Below are 19,590 nucleotides of genomic sequence, written 5' to 3'. Positions count from 1 at the left end.
CAAATAGTTTTGCTAGCTGAGCCCTTTTTGCTACATGGCTCACTCAGTCACTTTGTCTTTATGATTTCTTTCTTGTTGTATATTCCCCTTGTGAAGCACTTTGTAACCTATGTCTGTGAAAAGCCCTATATAAATATATTTTACTTACTTACTTAAATGTACTTAGTCACATTCCACCAGATACCGTGATATTTTTTTTATATAGCATGTTTAAAAAGAACTGGAGCTGACAAAAGTGCTGCCCAAATTAAAGTGAATCACCACTGATGATTCTAAGTACAAAAACACAAAACAATTGCAATTTTCATAGAGCTTATTTAGATTCAGTGCTAGTTCACCTGCTGAGGAGAACAGGATTTTAATCATTCATACCGAATAGTGAGACAGCCCACAGCACTTAGTCCAGGGTCAGATAATAAATAAATAAAAGGTAGAATTACGAGGCTAAATGGAGGAAATCAAATTGCCTGACACAGCAGACACACACTGATAGTGAGTGCGCTTTTCAGACCAGATGTGTGCACTTCAAATAATGCCCACTCACACACGCAAAGCAACCGTGTTGTATGAGAAATCATCGATTTAACATAAAATATCATCAGTGCTGGGGGGACAGTAAGTAGTAAGTAGTAAGCAGGACAGTGAATGACTACATGAATGAAATTTAAAAAAGAAAAAACTGCATGCAGGCACAAATAGAGGCAACTTAACAATTACATCCTGGAGAGACGAGGATTAAATGTGACACTGGAAACTAACTGCATTAGAAAAGCTGGAGTTTGCTTGATGTCTGGACCCTGACTCAGCATTGTTGAGCTGAGAGAGGAGCGGAGGAAAGGTAATGAAACACGAGGAGCTAATGTAAAGTGAAAGGAAGACCAGATGGAACAAAATCATTGGTTAGAAATATAAGACGTCAACTGTGTTCATTTTCAGAGAACATAAAGCCATAAACAGGGATGCAAAACTATTAAGTGAACACATGAAGAGATTTAAATTAATGAGAACGGTGAAAACAAATCATCCCTCTGATTGTGTTTGATTAAACCGAAGTTATCATCCTTGCCCAGGGACTGAGATTAATAACTAACACGCAACACTGCAAGCTGTTAGAGGGCGGTAAACATTTATCAGCGCATTAGTTTATGAATATTTTGATGAGAATCTCTGTATTTTGTCAATCACAGTATTGACCTATTATATGTTTTCAATCCAATCATGAAATGAAGGCATTTGTTGGTGTTTTTGCTCCAACAGCACTCAAAACAGATTTTGGAATTTCAGAAAATAAAAAAATAATCATTTAAAGCGGCAAAAGATTCAGCATGAATCTGACAAATATAGAAAAATGGCTGCCATCAATTCCAGCCCGTCCTCGTCCCTAATTCAATTCTTCTTTTAGTCGTGTGTCATTGAGATTCAATCTGAACGAGATGGTCACCAGCTCAATGCAATAGCATAGATCCACAGGGACCAATAAAAAAGTGACACACAAAGGCAGGAGGAATTTATTGGCATGTCAATAAAACTAAATAAATCAAAATGGAGATGGCGGTGGAGAGGGAGGGGGTAGCATTCACTGGGCTCTCAGTCCAGCATGCAGAAAATGAAATGTCCATATCAGCAATTTGTGCATTTCTATTGAGTAATTTCTCCATCGCTACATGTGAGTGTTTGCATGTGTACAGTATTTACATATGAAAAGCAACATCCAAACCAATCAGACACAACCATTTATCCCAACAATGGGATACTAATAAATAGACCTTTAGAAAAAATAATTACTTAAGAAACCCTGACAAAACATTTCCCCTCTACTGATATTACTAACTATAGACCCATATAAATCCTTTCATATTTATCTAAATTTCTATCCCTATATCCCTATATTTATAAAAATGTTTATGGTTTCCGTAGAGACTGTTGTAATTTCGTGGCTTTGCGTCACCTGATAGAAAAAATGTCTACAGCATTTGACATTAAAGGTCCAGCGTTTAAGATTTCTGGGAATATTTTGGCAGAAACTGAATATAATATAACAAGTATTTTTCCTTTAATGTTTATCACTTGAAACTAAGACTCTTTGCATTTTAGTAATCTGAGAACAAGCAGTTTATATTTGATTCCCTGTCATTTTATTTATATAGCCCAGTTTACCTTAGAATGAGTCATTTATATTCAATTGAATTTTCTGTATATAGCAGCCCAGCATCACAAATCACAATTTGCCTCAGGGGCAAGGGCGTAAATATAGACAGTGCAGGTAGTGCAGTTGCATTGGGGCCCATGGGGTGGAGGGGCCCAATTGCCACCTAGAAAATATGCCCGTGTTCGAAGACGAAATTACATTAAATCAATAATGGTGCAGTGTTCTATATATGCACCCAAAAAGGCAAACCCATCTCATCACAGTTTTCTGTTTTTGTATAAAAGTATCAATCTATAATACAATTATAAGCTTATTCTACAAACTATAAAAAAAACTATAATTTAAAAATAAAACTATTAGTTGAACTAATAATTTCCTACTTTCTCTTATAGTTTTTGTCACATACAGTTATGCAATTGAGAATGCTGGGTACTATGTATGTTGATGTCCAATATTAAGTCTATTAAATCATGTAACGAGAAGATATGACTTAGAGCAGCTAGTTTAGGTGTAAAATTTCTCAAGACTGTCAAGCTGGGCACATCTGCAAGTAGATATAGCAGTAGTAAGCAGTAAGACACACTGTTGGTAAAATATGTATACACCTAAAACTCTCTGCGTGTCAATGTGTGTGCTCTTAATAACAAGTAACTAGGGCACACTAGGGCCCACTGAAACTATCTTGCGCTACCCCTCAGGGGGATTTACAACATAAAACACCCTGTGTCTTTGGACCCTCACAGCAAACAAGGAAAAGAATATTGAGTAAATAAATTGTATTTATGGTTGAAAATGTATCTTCCCAACACAGAACTATCTGTTAGATTAATGGGCTGCCATCCTCACCCAGTACCTCATGGTGTTCCCCAAGGATCAATTCTTGAGCTACTGTTATTTCTAACTTACAGAGATGATTAGTCAAACACATCCATTCGTATCTTTAAAGCAGCAGCACTCATTCGTTATTGCTGGTGGTAACACTGTCCCGGAGGCAGGATGACGTTGCTGCAAATACATGGTGGCCACCTTTCAGTCTCTACCCAGGTAGCCCTGGAGAATAGGTGGCTTCATTTTGAGCCAAAAACCCTTTTAGCACTGTTTACAAAGTTAGCACCACGAGCCATGCTGACACTGCAGATGGAGCTCTGTTAGCACCATCTGCAAACAGTTAACAATGCTAAAGGGGTTTTGTGGCTCAAAATTAAGCCACTTACCCACCAGGACGACCTGGGGGGGAGACTGGAGGGTGGGCACAATCTTTCCACAGCGACGCTGTTGGGTCGGGATGGCATTACTAGTGGTAATCGCCCAATGAGTGGTGCCCCTAACTAGCTCCCGTCAGACCCAGTTGGTGCACAGTGCAGATCGGCCAAAGCTAGCTAAGACAGGATTTATCCTTTTGCTCTGTGTCGATATGAGAAGAAGAGGAGGTCGCTAGGCTAATTTATACAATGTAAAATACCATAGGCTTATGCTAATAACATTAGCATGTTGTATTTGTGGGGAAAATGTGTCCAGCAAGAGACATGTGTTTGTCTGTGAATGCTGTGAGTTATAATGAAGCTAATTTGTGTACTTATGTTTGAAATTGTCTCTATTAAGCCATGTTTAATGTGTGTTTTGGGTGTGTTTTGAATCAACCATACTCCACAGCACCTCACAGAAACCTCCACCGCCAACTAGTGTTTCTGGAGGTGTGACTGTAGAGTGACAAAGACACACCACCGCACGTTATAAATGCCACGTGCCTAGACTACGTTGTAGGCTGTGCATAGAGCTGATACGCAAGTATAAATCTGCCTTAACCAGTAGAGACCAGAGGATGGGCTGAAGGCATTATGTTAACAAATATTAATGCGGCAAGCCGGCTTTCTGCCTCCTACCAAATTTGGTTTATGTGTAGTACAGTAAACTGAAGAATAGCAAAATTAACTTAGACTGAAATGCATTACTGGTCAACATTATTCTCAGCAGTTAACCGTTAACATCCCAAATTGAGAAATTTGAAGGAAATTTGAAGACATACATACAAAGTGGGCCATTTTACAATTGAAAAATAAACTTGTCCGTGCTCACTGGTGGACATACTATCTATTAGAGATACTGTACCAAACTACTGTACAACATTTGGCAGTTATCCATCAGGCTCTAAAAACTTCAGTGATCTTTCTTGTGAATGATAAATTCCCCCGGGGCTGAGCCTCCAAACATCTTATATTTTATGGGGCTCTTCTCTTTATATCAACATAATGTATGTTTTATTATTTAGCACTTACTTAATCTAAATATATCTTCGATACTGTGATTATTGTTTTATATTATATAGATGGAGAGATGATGAAATCCGTCTCTTTGCTCCCTCTGCACACACCATATCCCTTCATTTGTTGGATTTTAACCCGATAGTCGACCAATAGTTGTTTTAATTTTACACATCTGGCTCCAGAGGTCAGGACACAGGGTGGCTGTAAGATTTGCTGGTGTTGGATATGGACATGATTTGAATTCCCCTCACAACATGACAAAACAGAGCCACGCTGCTGCCGCTGCTGACTGCTGGTACCCATGGCAACCATGCACTGATTGGTCAGGTGGTCGTTGGCAGAGACAAAGAGAGTGAAAGAGAGACAGGGAGAGACAGCGAGAATAGGGACAGAAAGAAGGAGGGACAGAGACTAAAATAAAAGCGCAGGATGCAGACAGAGAGAGACCATCTCTCCCACCAGATGGTGTTGAGAGTCAAACTGTCTGCATCAACTGTCTGTCTGTGAGTCTGCGTAAACAAACAAGACTCAGATTGGGTTGGCTCAAAATTTATAATGCATGATAGAGAGGACGACAATTTTCAGTTCATGTGCAGCTACTGTTTTTGGACACCAAAGATTCGGCATGTCATGTGGACTGATGGAAGAAACCAGAGTAAAATGCAGCAAGCACATGAGCCAACAGTCAGCTGGAGCGAAACATCTTCACAGCCTTTAACACTAGCATTTATACATTTAAAAACATTTGTCATTTCTAGGAATGTCCCCCTGAAGGCCAAGATAAACACGTGTTTCTGCAATTGGTTATTGATTCTCTTCACTTTCACTCAGGGGGATACACCCGTTGGAAACACTACACACTGGACACAAAAGATACGGTGTTACACGCATTGGCACAAAATCAATTTCTATCAAATCGGCTGTGATGAAAAACTGTCTCTGTGACTTCTTTTGAATTCTGATAGAAATGAGAATGCAAACATTTGTCAAGAGTTTGTTAAAGGCTTACTTTGACATTTTGGGAAACAAAAGTTTGATGAGAAAACTGAAACCACTCATGTTTGTACAGTAGATATGACGCTACAGCCAGCACACAGGCGCAGTTTGCATAGGTTCAGGGGGCTCACTGGATCCTGGGGGCCGTAGCCAAAAGTGCACGTAGGGATTTCAATGTTATCTTTATTTTCTATAATACAGAACTAATAAGGGATGCAACAATTTATCGGCTGCACGTCTTGGCCAGTCACATTTACTTTGTTGACTGCCATCAGCCTATCAGCAAATAAGTTGACTTTCACCGATGGCAGTGGCTGATGCCTCTCCACTGTGACACATCAATTTTGCGCAGACTAAAAAGCAGGGCTCCAGACTAACAGCATCCTGTCATGACTGAGACAATAAAAATTGCATTTAGAGTTAACAAAGATCTTCCCCTCGGCGCCATCGGGACAAAAGGACGCGGTTGAAAGACTAATGTTTCCCTGATAAAGCTACATTGTGGGGCTAGTTAATGTTAGCGTAACAGATTGCTGACTGAGGGTGTGTTGAGTTAAATCATGATGCGTTCAGGCTCTCTTCAGTAAAAATTTGCATTGGCCGGAGGTAAATGTACAAGTTCTCATGATGTGTTCAAATGCAATCTTGTAAAATGTAGCGTTCGGTAAGAGACTTGAATTAATACGTTGTTTGTAGGAGAAATTTGTTAATCTTTCACAGCAATAAAAAATATATATAAGAGAGACAACTGACAATAAACAAACAAAGAAACTAAACAAAACCCAAACCATCGGTATCAGCCAAGAATTTCATAATCGGTGCATCCCTGCGACTACTCGTAAAGGATACAGGGATGTTGACAGTTACTGCAATTTATTAACATTAAAAAACATGCAATTAACAGGTAACAATTTAATTGCTTGGACGATTCTAACTTAAACATCGTCCAAACAGTCAGAAACACAACTCTGATTAGTCGACATACTCAACCCAAAGCACCATGGATGGTTAGGGGACGGCTAACAACAATAATAACTGTTAACACGTGAAAATGGATAAATGATCACAAAAGACAGTGTCAGGATTATTATTATGGATAGATTTCAAAACGTCTCCAAAAGGACACATCAGTTCATGGCTGGATATCAAAATTTCTGAAAAGGATACGATCATAGCAGAGCCTTCGTTGGGAAGACACAACTGCTAATGTAATCCGCTAAGCAAAAAAATAGCAGGTACAGAGATATTTAAGGTTGGTAATGTTATGTTGTATTTGACATCATTAACCCCTACATAACTTTAATAGTGTCTAGTCTGTCAGATTTATGGTTTTTCTTGGTGGTTAGACAAATGAAAGCAGCTCAGTACGCAGTTTGTTTTTAAACAACGTAACATTAAAGTTAGACAACACATTTATTTTGCGGACAACTGTGTGAGGCATTCCACTTGCCAAAATACAGAGTTTATTTGCCCTCTACAAGCATTAATGTCGAGCTCTGAAGCTAATAGTTGGGATCTGTATCTGGTTCAGTGTCGGGTTTTGCGATGTCTATAGTAATTCTCTTAATATTTAATCACCTCACTGGACATATTAGTCAGGATATGAAAATGCACCTGCTGGTATCCTGGTTATCAATTTTCCTATAAGCCAAGCCTCTGTTGTACACGTTATAGTTCTTCTAGATTTTTTTTTTTGTGAACCCCAAAACTCAAAATGCACCTATGAGCCAGCAGTTGGTAAGCTTAACTTAGCATAAACACTGGAAACAGTTAGCCTGGCTCTGTCCAAAGGTACGAAATGATTAAATGTGGTGTAAAAGGTGGTTTTAAGTAGAATTTATTACCTTTGGACAAAGCCAGTCTCACTCATTTCTCCTGTATCCAGTCCTTATGCTAAGCTAAATTAAGCTGTTGCTATCTTCAACATCATATATACTGTACAGACATAAGAGTGGTATTGATCTTTTACTCTAACTCTTGGCAAGAAACGCATCCCACGTATTTCCCAAAATGTCAAACAGTTTCTGTGAGATAGTCTTACCAAATTCTGTAGAAGCTGCCCCTTCTCGTCGTAGTGACGCTCCACGTAGTCTGTAGACAGCAGGTTGCTGCAGAGAAGAGGATGAAGAACAATAATCATCAAGTAGTATGAATTCAATCACTGTTTGAAAAAGCAAGACTGCAGCACTGTGTGACTATTAGCAGCCTTTATGGGTCATTATTCTGGAGTGCTGTTTAACAGAATCATATTCTGCATCAAACATTACAATTTGAATTTAGATCAACAAACGGCTGATTTATAAGTAAACCAAACGTGTGAAGATTCATTTAGTCTAAGTGCTCAGAGAGCCAGTGACTGGTATAACATAAATGCAGTTCATTAGAGCAGTATGTGCCGAGTGAGAAGAGGGGGAGGGGAGGTATACATTTAGCCTGCAGCCAGTCCGTACAATACCAACACACAGGACATACAGTACAATGTTGTAGGTGGGCAGGAGAGAACAATGAAGAAAGATGTGCCTGCGAGTATGGTCGTGTCAGTGACTGCTGTAAACAAAGCATTAAACATTGTTTTGTGCCTCTGTGGTGCGGGTGTGTGAATGCTTCGCAGGCCTGTGGTGACTTACTGGTTGAGTTCCAGATCAAGGATGAAGGATGTGCCGAAGGCCTCCACCAAGAAGCTGCTCTGGGCCAGATGGATGGGCTGAGGGAGGGACGGAGGGACGAGGAGTTGGGAGGGAAAAAGGGGACTGAGATTTACATTTGATACCATTTACTGTCATTTACTGAGATAATGATTTAAGCAACGACAAAAACTGCCTGAAATGCTGGGAAAGCCAGGTTTTCAACAACAAGGTGTCATGTCCTTGGAGGAACTTTTTTTTACCATAAGCTAAACAATCTAACGCCATTTGGATAAAACAAACTTAATGTTAGATCCTCTTTGTTTAACCAGAAACAGACCCGAAATTGCCATCGCCAAATTCACCAGACTCCATGGTTGTTTAAACAGTGGAGAGATGAACCAAGACATGTTTTGTAGTTTCATTTTGTTTCTGTTGACTTGAAATGAACCGTGGTTTACAGTGATAAAATTATTGGTTACTTAAATGAAGTTTGGTCAGTGTGGCGATGTTAATTTCAGGGCTGTTTCTGGTTGAACAAACAGAATCTTACTCTTTAACAAAAAGGTCTATCTCTGTAGGATCCTTTACATACTGTTGTCAGACACTTGGAACAACAATCTGAGCCTGTCAGTTGCAAAACAAGCACTTTTAGTGGATGTAAATTGACAGCGTGAAACCGCCCTGAGTGGTTAACGTTATGTTGCAGCCTCGCTCATTATTGGACCAAGTGTTTCCATTAGTCACTTAGGGTATTTTCACACTTGGTCCTTATCAGCCCTCTAAGTGCGCATACGTGAACACTCCAAGAAATCTCAGACCCCTCTAAGGCAAAGCGTACCAGTGATCCGCACCTCAAACCACCTCGGGATGCCACCTCCGGAAAACACTGCACATCTCCAGATGTGGAATGTAGAATATAAAACAAGACCAGTCTACAGCACAGACACGTCAGGTTTTCCTCCAATTTTAAGTTCATCCAAAAGCGAGGGGCTTCATAACCACACTGCTGTGGCACACTTAAGTAAAAACAAAACTAGATAAATGTATATTACATATGCAGGCTATAGTGTGAACAGAAGGAGGATTGAGGGCCCATTAGAGCTGAAGTTGACCAGAAAGTCCTCTTTTAAATGAACTGACAATGTGAACACAAAAAGAACTGAGTCCCTTTTCCGTTGGTCCACTTTAGCCCCATTTTCATCAAGCAGTCTGGTACGGTTCAGTTCAGTTCGCTTTTTTTTCTGTTTCCACTGTGAAAAGTTGTGGATGGTACCAATGGAACAGTTCCGCACCGTCCCCATTTTTGGCCCCCCCTCTGTTGGGGTACCTAGCACACAGATCTGGTACTAAAAGGTGGAGCTGTGAACACTGCAGTCTGTTGATTGGTCAATGGAGGGCGGTCACTCTGCTCAGGGCTGAGTTGTGGCTGGTTTTGAGGCTCATGTAACCACTGTTCATACTGTGGAGAGTTTTATTAGTAAACTGTAACTATAAAATGAAAGGATGTTTTGCTGCCTCTTGCAACAGCAGCTGGAGTTGGAGAAAAAATAACTTAATTCACTGGGTCGACTGCTGGTGACTTTTAAGGTGGAACGTTCACTCAATGCACGAGTTGACTATGTTTTTTTTTTTGTTTTTTTTTATACTTTATTAATCCCCCTGAGACGAAATTCAATTTTTTCACTCCTGCTGTCATTAACACACAGGTCCGAAAGACACACACATGCACAAACAGGACATATACATGCACAAAGTGGAGAGATGTCAGAGTGAGGGGGCTGCCCTTGGTCAGGCGCCCCGAGCGATTGGGGGGTTCGGTGCCTTGCTCAAGGGCACCTCGGAAGTGCCCAGGAGGTGAACTGGCACCTCTCCAGCCACCAGTCCACACTCCACATTTGGTCCGGACGGGGACTCAACAGGTGACCCTCCGGTTCCCAACCCAAGTCCCTATGGACTGAGCCACTGCCACCCCAATGATGAATCCATCAGCACACCTTAAATTTCACTTTAACTTTGACCATCACTTTAGTTTTTATATGACATACACTTTTAGTAATGAATGAATCTTCAAGCATTTATATATATTAATTTGACCAGATTATGTGAACTGTGTATATTCTAATCCTCACTGAGAGAGAAAAAAAAAAGCGTTGTGGACCCTTGTGTGGGTTCCAGCAACGCTAAACCCCTGAGCTTGCCTGGGAAGGACTAAATGCACAAACTCTTTTAAACATCCCATGGAGAGAGACTCACTGCCGCCTGTTTTATTTTGTTCTGAAAATTTTGGCTTACAACCTCGTTCTGTGGACGATAAACAAGGTGCAGACTTCCATCTGTTTCACAGATAATGAGAAAATACAGTGACTGCTGGACGGAGCCGTGAGTGACAACAACCACCCCCCAGGCATTTAAGAGTATTGTTTGCAGTGGAAATGCTAGGGTTACTTTGGTTCTAAAGGTGTCATATTGAAAGTGTTTGGTGGAAAAGGGGTGTTTTGGTGCTCTTTAAGAAGACTGAGTTCAGTTTTTTTAAAAGGACTGCAGGTGAAAACACTCTTAGACACAAAAACATGGGAAACAAATGCTTTGTTTTCCTCATCATTATGAAAAGATGTGATGTTTTGTGGCCGTTTCCCTAAAACAACTTGCTTCAGATTAGTACGTCATGTGGAGTAGGGACACAACTTTAGTGTTTTATTAGCATTTATTCTTCTTAAGGGTTTCATGTTCATGAGATTTGTACGGCAGCACTCACTCCAATACTTTATCATGTCAATTTTAAGTTTGATCTATGAAGCCAATAATCACCACTTTGTCTCAGAGTGCTTTGCAAATCAGTGCACACCTCTTCTATCCACAGACCAGGGTAGGCAGAGGCAGCAGAAGTCAAACTACAATATGGGAAATATCCACATCTCTCAAAGTCAAGGTCATGCATTAATTTTTAAGCTTTGGTTCCTCACGACTCTGTCTGCAAACAGGGCAGGTAGTCAGTACAGAACACTGACGTCTAAAGCTAACTTTTAGATCAATAAACCATGCATCTCTAACTCACATCCCTGCAGGGTGCTGGTCCCAGACACTGACTCAAACAAATGCAAAGTACAGCGTGTTTTAAGGGAAAAGAGAATGTAGAAATAAAGAGTGGAGAATGGAGGAAGACTGATGGATGTTCCATATGAAGTAATTTACAGTAAGTGTGTATGAAGACAAAGACATACAGTATGTAATAAAGGGCGGTCCTATTCCAGTAACCTCTCCCCAGAGGCGAGGCAGCCTCATCCATCCCTCAGGCTTTTAAGGATAAAACTGGGTGTTGGGGCTCATCAGCTGCGTCTAACCTTGCTTCAAGGTGAACCTCATCCACATTATAAGATGGAGCTCTGTGGTGTCCCATCAGTACTTACTGGCCAAGCTGCAGGGCAGGTCTCATTAGTATTGCCATGCCCTCTCTGCAAACCACTTAGTATCAATCTAAACCTCCACTGGGTCATATACTGAACAATAAAAAGCCTACAATGGTGCCTGTGAGTGGAGATAAGAAAGCTGCCTCAGAGCTCTGACTGTGGAGTGAATTTTTTATATTACTGTATTCTTTTATACTAACGTTAAATACCAAATATTCATTTTTGAGACCCCATACAGTATCTTAGCTCAAGACAGTGAATCATATAGTTGGTTGACACAAAATACGATGACAATTAAAAAATGAAATCAGGTAAATTAGCTTAAATTTTTTTAAAGAAAAAAAAAATTGCTCTCTTCTCAAGAATGAGTATAACAAACTGATACGATACAAGCATTATGAAGGCCCTGGTCATTTATGATGGGCAATTGTCGTTATTTTGACATTTTAGCAACTAAAACATTGAAGGATTCATAAAAACAAAAGAGGCTGTTAAACCAAAAGTTGAACTGCTGCTTGTTTTGAGGAAGAGATTAGCCTTAAAGGAATACGTCACCCTCAAAATGACCATTTGTAAAACAATTAGTCATGCTGTGTTGCCTGGAATTTGTTATGGAAACTTTGTTTTTCTCACATGCCTTCACAGAAAATGGCTAAACAACAGCAAAACTATATCAAAACATCTGTTTACAAACTTGTTCAGTATAATCCAAGTCTCATTATCCTTATTATTATCTCATTATCTCATTATCCAACACATGCAGTTTCGCTAAAACCTTACGCTTTAAACTGAACTGAAAGTAACTTATGTATGCTCTCTTCACAGCCAGACTCCAATAATAAGGTTTTTAAGCAAAAATGCATGTGTCTGGGAACTCTCGAACATACGACTGGATAAATGAGACTTGGATTATACTGAACAAGTTGTGTGAGAGTTTGTAATCAGTTGTTTTGATATAGTTTTGCTGGTGTGAAACATGGTTCCAAATAAATCAATAAATTAACATGTTTGCCATTCACCATGGAGGCATGTGAGAAAAACAATTCAAGGTAACATGGCATGACTAATAACTAATTTACAAATTCTCATGTTGTGGATGAGGTTTTCCTTTATTCCTTGTTTACAGTAACAGCTTCCTAAATCAGGTAACTGAATCTCTCGATTGAAAGAAACACTCATAAACCTACATTTACTGATTTTTTTTGGCCTCTGAAAGTTAAGATAATGATCTTGTAAGCAGCTAGTTGCGATTTACACATCCAAAAGGTGTAGAGCAACATTAGCATTCTTTTGGAGTCATATCACGGGAAATTTGACAATGATACATCCACTATTCACTTGACTTTTAGCTCTAGTTTGGTCTCCACCAACCCCTGTGGTAAATATCTGGCCCTGCAGATGCTAAATGCTTCTCTTTGTTCACTGGCTAATCACTAACTTTGTCTGTCTGGAGTTTGGCGCTGGGCAGGTACTGTGCAATGGGTTTATCAGAGCCTTTTCACCTGAGGTAGTGTTGACGAAATATTTTCCGTCATTTACAAAAAAGACGGAAACTCTGAAGGCTGTCTGTCATTTTGACAGATTAGAACACGAAAGGCAATCTACGGTAACTTCAAGTAATTCACACCCATGTCCAGTTGGTGGTGTGTGCATATTAATAAGCTGTTGTCGAGCCTTGTCTTCGATCTCACATGCATGACCTTGTTGTCTAGTTGGCTTTCAGCAAAGAGGTTACCTGTGGTTATCTCTTTGCTTTGGCCATCACATTGGTAGGCTATACCTACATACCACTGCAAAATGTCTGAAGTTTCTTTTAAAAACCCAATAATTGTGATGCCACTGATAAAGGAGGTGAAAAGACAGGGCTGGTCAGTTCAATGTCTGCCCTGTTAGCATGAGATAACACAGCAGCAGCGGCTAGCATCCGAAACCGTGCCATCAAACAATCCCAACAAACTGACACCGACACAGAAAAGGCTTAAATCTGTTGTAAAATCCGTTAATAGCCGTTGGGTACATTAGCTGTGTGCTGCTAACAGTTAGCCTTGTCACTGTGGATGTACAGGTGGACTCTCACAAACAGTACCCGGGGTGGAGCTCACACTCCTGCAGCAGTCTCACGTTAAACAGTGCGAGAGCGCGGATCAATAAAGTACGATTTTACCCGTACTAAATACTAAAAAATTAGAGAAGTCTTGTTCAGCAACCACTCCACAGCCAAAGCACAGAACGTTTGGTGTTCAATACTGATGTTACTGAAGCCTTGGAGCCAAAAAAAATGGGAAAAGGATGGTCTGATGCAGTGGAGGATGATGGGCAAACAACAGTTATGAGCCAGCAACAGCTAAAATGAAAATGACGGTTAATATCAGATTGTGATGGAATTTTTACGACCCCTGCTTTCAAGATGACGGACATGAAAAGCCTAACGCAACCTTTGCTTTTCACTAACAACAGCTCCCTGCTGCTAGAAACGAGGTGACGAGAGCGGTAAGAGTGAACGAAACAGTAAAGTTGTGGGTCATGAAAGAAAAACTATAAGCAGAAAGGCGGTGAAACACTCAGTTGAGCTGAGGACAACTGCAGAAGTCGGTTAGATGAGTTTGTGTTTGATACTGTTAGCGGCACCTTTCACACTCCATCATTTGATATCTATTACTTATTTAAAAAATTTGACTATGGCAGCTTTAAGTCCAGGCCAGAAGTACCGGCTTGTTACTGGAAAAAACACCTACAATTTGAACATTAAGATTTTAAAAAAGCATCATGAACATAAAACAACCCTTTGTGTTTAGTCTGTGATGTTGACAGGTGACCTTAAAGCTCAGTTATATTTGGTGGAGAACAAGACAATCCATATACAGTAAATTTTTACACACTTGCCATGTCAAATTCACACTAAAGATTATGATTTTAAATGTGTGGTTTACAGCTCGTAGAGAGACTCTGAAGGCTGATTCTTCCTCACATCTAAATTCACACTGCATAGCATGGCAGCGCTCAGACTCCTCCATGGAAAACAACAAGCACACATTTTCCAGAGGGCTCCTACAGGCTCCGAACAGGGAGGTCATAAGACGGCATGCTGCCCACAGAGGGTAGCTGAAGGTCGGACCTGTGTCATATCCACTGACAGGCCTGCAGCTGACTGACAGACAGTGTTTATAGTGAAGGTAATGAGAGAGGACAGGTAGAGGTGTGAAATATAATCTAATGGACTAGAAAGCACTGGAGGAGGGGGAGGTGGGCTGAGTGTTCTCTGCCCCGTTATGGTGCGGGCAAGCTGGGCATCGTGTGAGGTGGGGGTCTAAGAGTGACAGTCACATGACCTCAAAAGAGGATAAACAGGGGTGAATAAGGTCCTGACAGAGAGCAGGTGAAGGTTAGAGTTAGAGCGGCATCAATTTCCTAGAGTTTTAGTATTTATGACAATGTTTCTCTCTGTGTTTACTGTTTTTAACTTGTTTATTTATTTATTATGAAATTTCTTCTTTCCCTTTGTAATCTCCCCAGATATTCTTTGTTTAATTTTAAGGCTGAAGGGTGGGGGAATGGTGTTGGAAAAACAGAGGCATGCTGTACAGTGCGGGGACATACAATATACAGTATATGTTGATATGTGGCTACAAGGGTGTAGGTTTCATTTGGGGGATACACATTGATGTTTGGGGGGTTCAGGTTCCTCCCCTTGGAAATTTCGAGTACCACTTAATTTCCTGCATTCTGAATCAGAATCAGAAATACTTTATTGATCCCCAAGGAGAAATTGTGATTCGTTACAGTCGCTCCGATGTAAAGAATAGAGAAATAGAAGTATGTAAATATAAAGAAATAAAATACAAAATAAAATAAAAAAATAAAATAAAATAATATAAAAAATAAAATATAATACGATACAAAAAATAAAATAAAATGTACATTAAAGTGAAAATAAAAAATAGAATGTGCATTGTGCTACAGTGTTCAACACTTGTACTTAAGATATGAAAATATTAAAAACAGAATATATATCATCACTGTGCTGAGGCTGTATGTGTGAAATTTACCTACACTTTATTCGTGAATAAACAAGAATATGATAAAGTAAACATAAGACATGTATAGTTATGTGCATGATAAAGTCTTACACTGAAAATATTGCACAGTTGAATAATTTGGTGATTTGTTAAACATTCATTTGTTCTAGGGCTGCTACTAACGATTATTTTCATTGTCGACTAATCTGTCGATTATTTTTTCGATTAGTCGACTAATCATTTCATCGAAAAATGTGTTAAAATGTTGAAAAATGACGGTCTGTCTCGCCCAAACCCCAAAATTACGTCATCTAATGTCTTGTTTCATACTCACACCAAAGGGTTTTAGTTCACTGTCACAGGCGAGTGTGTAAAGCTGCCAATATCTGAATGTAAGAAGCTGCAGTAAGAGTATTTTGGGGTACTTTTATAGTACTTTTCTATGAAAAATGACTCAAACCGATTAGTCGACTACTAAAATAGTCACTGATTATTTTAATAGTCGATTAGTCATTGATTAGTCGACTAATCGTAGCAGCCCTAATTTGTTCATTTTCTGCATCAGTTTAGGATAAAAATGTCTTTAAATAATGTCTGCAACTTTCATGTCTTTATATGTTCTAAATATTGAGGGGGATGTGTCCCCTGAACTCCCCCGAGGTCTATGCCTATGTGTGGCCAGCCTGTATCCTAAGCGAGTATCTTCAAAGGACATGTCAAAAGTTTAAAAAAAAAAAAAAAACCCTGCTGAAACCAATCTTGTAAAATCATAATTAAAACATGAATATTTAAAATGTAAATATTGTCTGTGCAGCATGAAGAGAAGAATGTGAAAAGAGAGGTGTATCTCAATGACATCATCCTCAAGTCATTCATGAAGGACACATTTTCTATAATCTACCCATTTTAACTCCTCCTTTGTTTAATACATTTTAAGTTTCACTTATGGGAGACTCCCTAGAGAGGGCGGTGGCTCTGTTAAAGGTTGAATGGTTGAATGCAGAAGTGTAGATTCAAGGGGGGAAGCAGGGGACACATGCCCTTAAATATTCAGAACATGTGCATTCTCCCACCTCCACATAAAAACATGAATTGATGCAGAAAAAGATCAAATTGGTGCAGAAAAATTCTGGTGGAGGACCCCCAATCGCCCCCCTGAATGCTGAGAGGAAACCTACACCCTTGGCTGAATGTGATCTCCTCATCATTATGTTGGAAGAACCCAGCCATTCTTCATGAAACATGAATGACACCCATTTACAAGGGAGACACAATCTGATCTCTGCTACTGTACAGAGTATGTAGGAGCAGATGGAATAAAGGGGAATAATGTGCAGGTGTGAAAACAAGTAACAGGTGCAGATTCAACTCACCTGCGCTCCAGCTGTGTAGTTTTTGACCCGAGTGTCCAGACGGCTGTGGATCAGCTCCTCCTCGGAGTGAATCTGTTGCAGGAGCCTCTTGGGCTGAACCAGCTCCTCTGCAGGCGGCAGCCTCCCCTCCAGACTCACCCGCTCCCTCAGACCTGCAGAGGATTGAGAGGAGCTTCAGTGCACAGGCAGCATGACATGCCAGAGAGCAAAGTGGAGAATGTTAATGTGATTATTGTGTCTTATTTCCGCAGGATTCAGCTGCTGGTGGGGAGCTGCGTGCTGGCGCCGATGCAACAATTACACGGTGTTGTTATTAGACAGGTTGAGTGGATGCGATAACTGACAGTAAACATGCTATTTATTTGTTCTAATCCTCGGTTTTCCTGTGATAAAGTAAGCAATCACATGAAAGGAAAGTCTTACCTGTCACGGCGCACCGTGCACACACTGCAGCGAACAGCAGGCATCTCACAGCGAGCATGATGCTCACATAGTCCCAGGGATTTCCTCGGTGCAGCGCCGTTAAATGAACTGATGGGAGTCGTGAGCGGAGCTGCAGCAGGACTGTTGTTGACACTGACGACAAACAAAACAGCGGGGTTCCTTTGAACGCGGCGCCCGCATCTCTCACCTGCCTCCCCGCCTGTCGCGAGTTAAAAGCCCCCTGACGAGGCTCCTGTGCTCGGCTCCAGCAGCATGGTGCGTGTCAGTGTCACGGAGTTCCGCGGCGCGCTCACACACACTCGTCTCTTGGCCTCACGATTAACTGGGCTTGATTGGAGCAATGAGGCTGCGCGGGGAGGACGTGGAAACAAGGAGCACGTGGGGCTTGACGGGCCCACCCACGCTCTTTGATCAGACCTGATAGGTCCAAAGCTCAGGTCCGGGGACCCAAGGGCGACCCCTGTGGTACCCCCAATAAACTATACCTCATAAAATACTGCGTTTCTGCCAAAATGAGGCAACATATGAATTATTCAATAAATTAAAAGTTTATAAAACATCTTTTTAATAATCACTGTATATAAGAAAACCTTATAAAAAATTTGGAAGAGTGCTCAGAATTTTGAGCCCAACTGTAGGTTAAACGTCTTCAACTCTTATTTCCTTTATCAGCTTTATCCTATGGAGTGATTTGGTCCGACATAAACATACAATTTTATGCAAAAGTTAGAAAAGTTTTGGATAATACAGTTGAGAGATTTCTGTATTTTTGTTTTTCTGTCTGCTCTTCTCGCTCGTTTGAGGTTGGGCATCTAGCTGAGACGTAGTTCTTAAAGAAACGAACATTTACAGTTACAGGGAGGCAAAGTCTCGCCCCTTCAAGTGGCACCCATGGGACCTTATTCTGAAAGAAAGGAAGTATGGTAGTCAACAGGGCTATTAAAGCACGTTTTTATATTAAGTAAAAAATTCTGCGCTGATATAGGCTCTGATGATATTTAGGTTTACACAACAGCTTCTGTATATTTTGAATAGTGTATGGTAGTGGACTATACTGAGGTTATGTTTATATAGACTTAATTTATGTGTTAGAATACAGGCACGTCTTATTTACGCTAGGTGTAGTGCCTTAAGGCAGTTTAGTGCGCATGACGAAAAGAGATCGTTGACAACGTCGTACGTAAAAGACGAGAGATTTGTGTTGTTTCAGATCGTAATACGTTTTTCATCATGTTATGCAGTGTTTAAGTGTAATAACGGGAATACGATTAGAATATAGAGAAATAGGACACTGAGTCAGTGCTGGACGTACTAGATGACAAAATTTTGGAAGGACTTGGCCTGCGGTTTTGCTTTTCTTTTTTTGGATTTTCAATAAACCTTGCAAAACTTTTTCCCAGCCTCATGTGAATACTGTGAATCTCCAGAAAAGGAACAGAAACACAAGTCAAAACCAAGACACCTTACAAACTAAGTGGCCTTGGAAAGGGCCAGAACAAACAGTAACGGAAGTAATTTTTTGACATCGTTTAAATTGTGCCATGAATTACACATGTATTTTTCAATTCAAAAGATAATTTTTCAAAGTCATAAAGTCACAGTTTGTTGTAGTACTATTTAGTTTTGTGAATTACATCGTTTGTCTCTCACATTACGTCACCAACATCAACATGGCTTTGTACAATGGCACATTTAACTTTGTTCTTCCAGAATAAATGGAAAATTATTAAAAGAGGGAAAAATCACAAGTCTGGCCACGCTGAGAGCTGCAGCTGTATAAGAGAGTTACTTGGTACACCCTGGTATGTAACACACAGGCACCACAGCTTCAGCAGGACTTAAAGTTATGATGTTACTTGCCGGACTTGAGTAGGAAGGTATCACATCAGGGACATGGGCCTGCATCTAAGTAAATTTGACAACAAAGTCTAGTTTGTCTAATTACTGTGAACACGGTGTACTGTTCCTGGGCATGGTTTCTCGATCCCTCAATCCCTGCCCCAGTCCACTTAAGCAGTTAGTCTCAAATACAGTTCATGTGTACTTAGGTACGGTTTTGCATGGAAGGCTATTTAACGTGAGTAAAGGTTGGCAAGTAGAGTTGCAAAGGCATTTCTCATTTCTTTGGTTTAAGATGTCGGGGAAACACGGCGAGACAAGAACGAAAGTCAAGGCGGCAAATGTCCGAGTGGGGCGGGAGTGGATGGGTCCAACAATCACAGACTTTTACCTGAGAGAGAGCAGTGTTTGCCTACTATAAGATTCTAAAGCCAAACCCTGTTCTTTTTTCCTGAACCTAACCATGTTTGTTGCC

General features: G+C 40.4%; 1 protein-coding gene across 5 annotated transcripts in view; it reads right to left on the bottom strand.

Annotated features, from left to right (window-relative positions):
- adam11 (ADAM metallopeptidase domain 11) overlaps positions 1-17,617 on the bottom strand; it is a 54,486-nt gene extending 36,869 nt beyond the window's left edge. For all 5 annotated transcript variants that reach the window (XM_033630599.2, XM_078163477.1, XM_033630597.2 and 2 more), the window contains exons 1-4: positions 17,256-17,617; positions 16,833-16,984; positions 8,037-8,113; positions 7,451-7,517 (exon numbers count right to left, since the gene is read on the bottom strand). In XM_033630599.2, coding sequence (XP_033486490.2) covers positions 7,451-7,517; positions 8,037-8,113; positions 16,833-16,984; positions 17,256-17,313 — 354 coding nt within the window. In that variant the 5' untranslated portion in view covers positions 17,314-17,617. The remainder of the gene's footprint in view (positions 1-7,450; positions 7,518-8,036; positions 8,114-16,832; positions 16,985-17,255) is intronic.
- Between the last annotated feature and the right edge of the window lie 1,973 nt (positions 17,618-19,590).

This window comes from Epinephelus lanceolatus, chromosome 21 (assembly GCF_041903045.1).
Source record: "Epinephelus lanceolatus isolate andai-2023 chromosome 21, ASM4190304v1, whole genome shotgun sequence".
Taxonomy (NCBI): domain Eukaryota; kingdom Metazoa; phylum Chordata; class Actinopteri; order Perciformes; family Serranidae; genus Epinephelus; species Epinephelus lanceolatus.
This window is presented reverse-complemented; position numbering and strand designations above follow the sequence as displayed.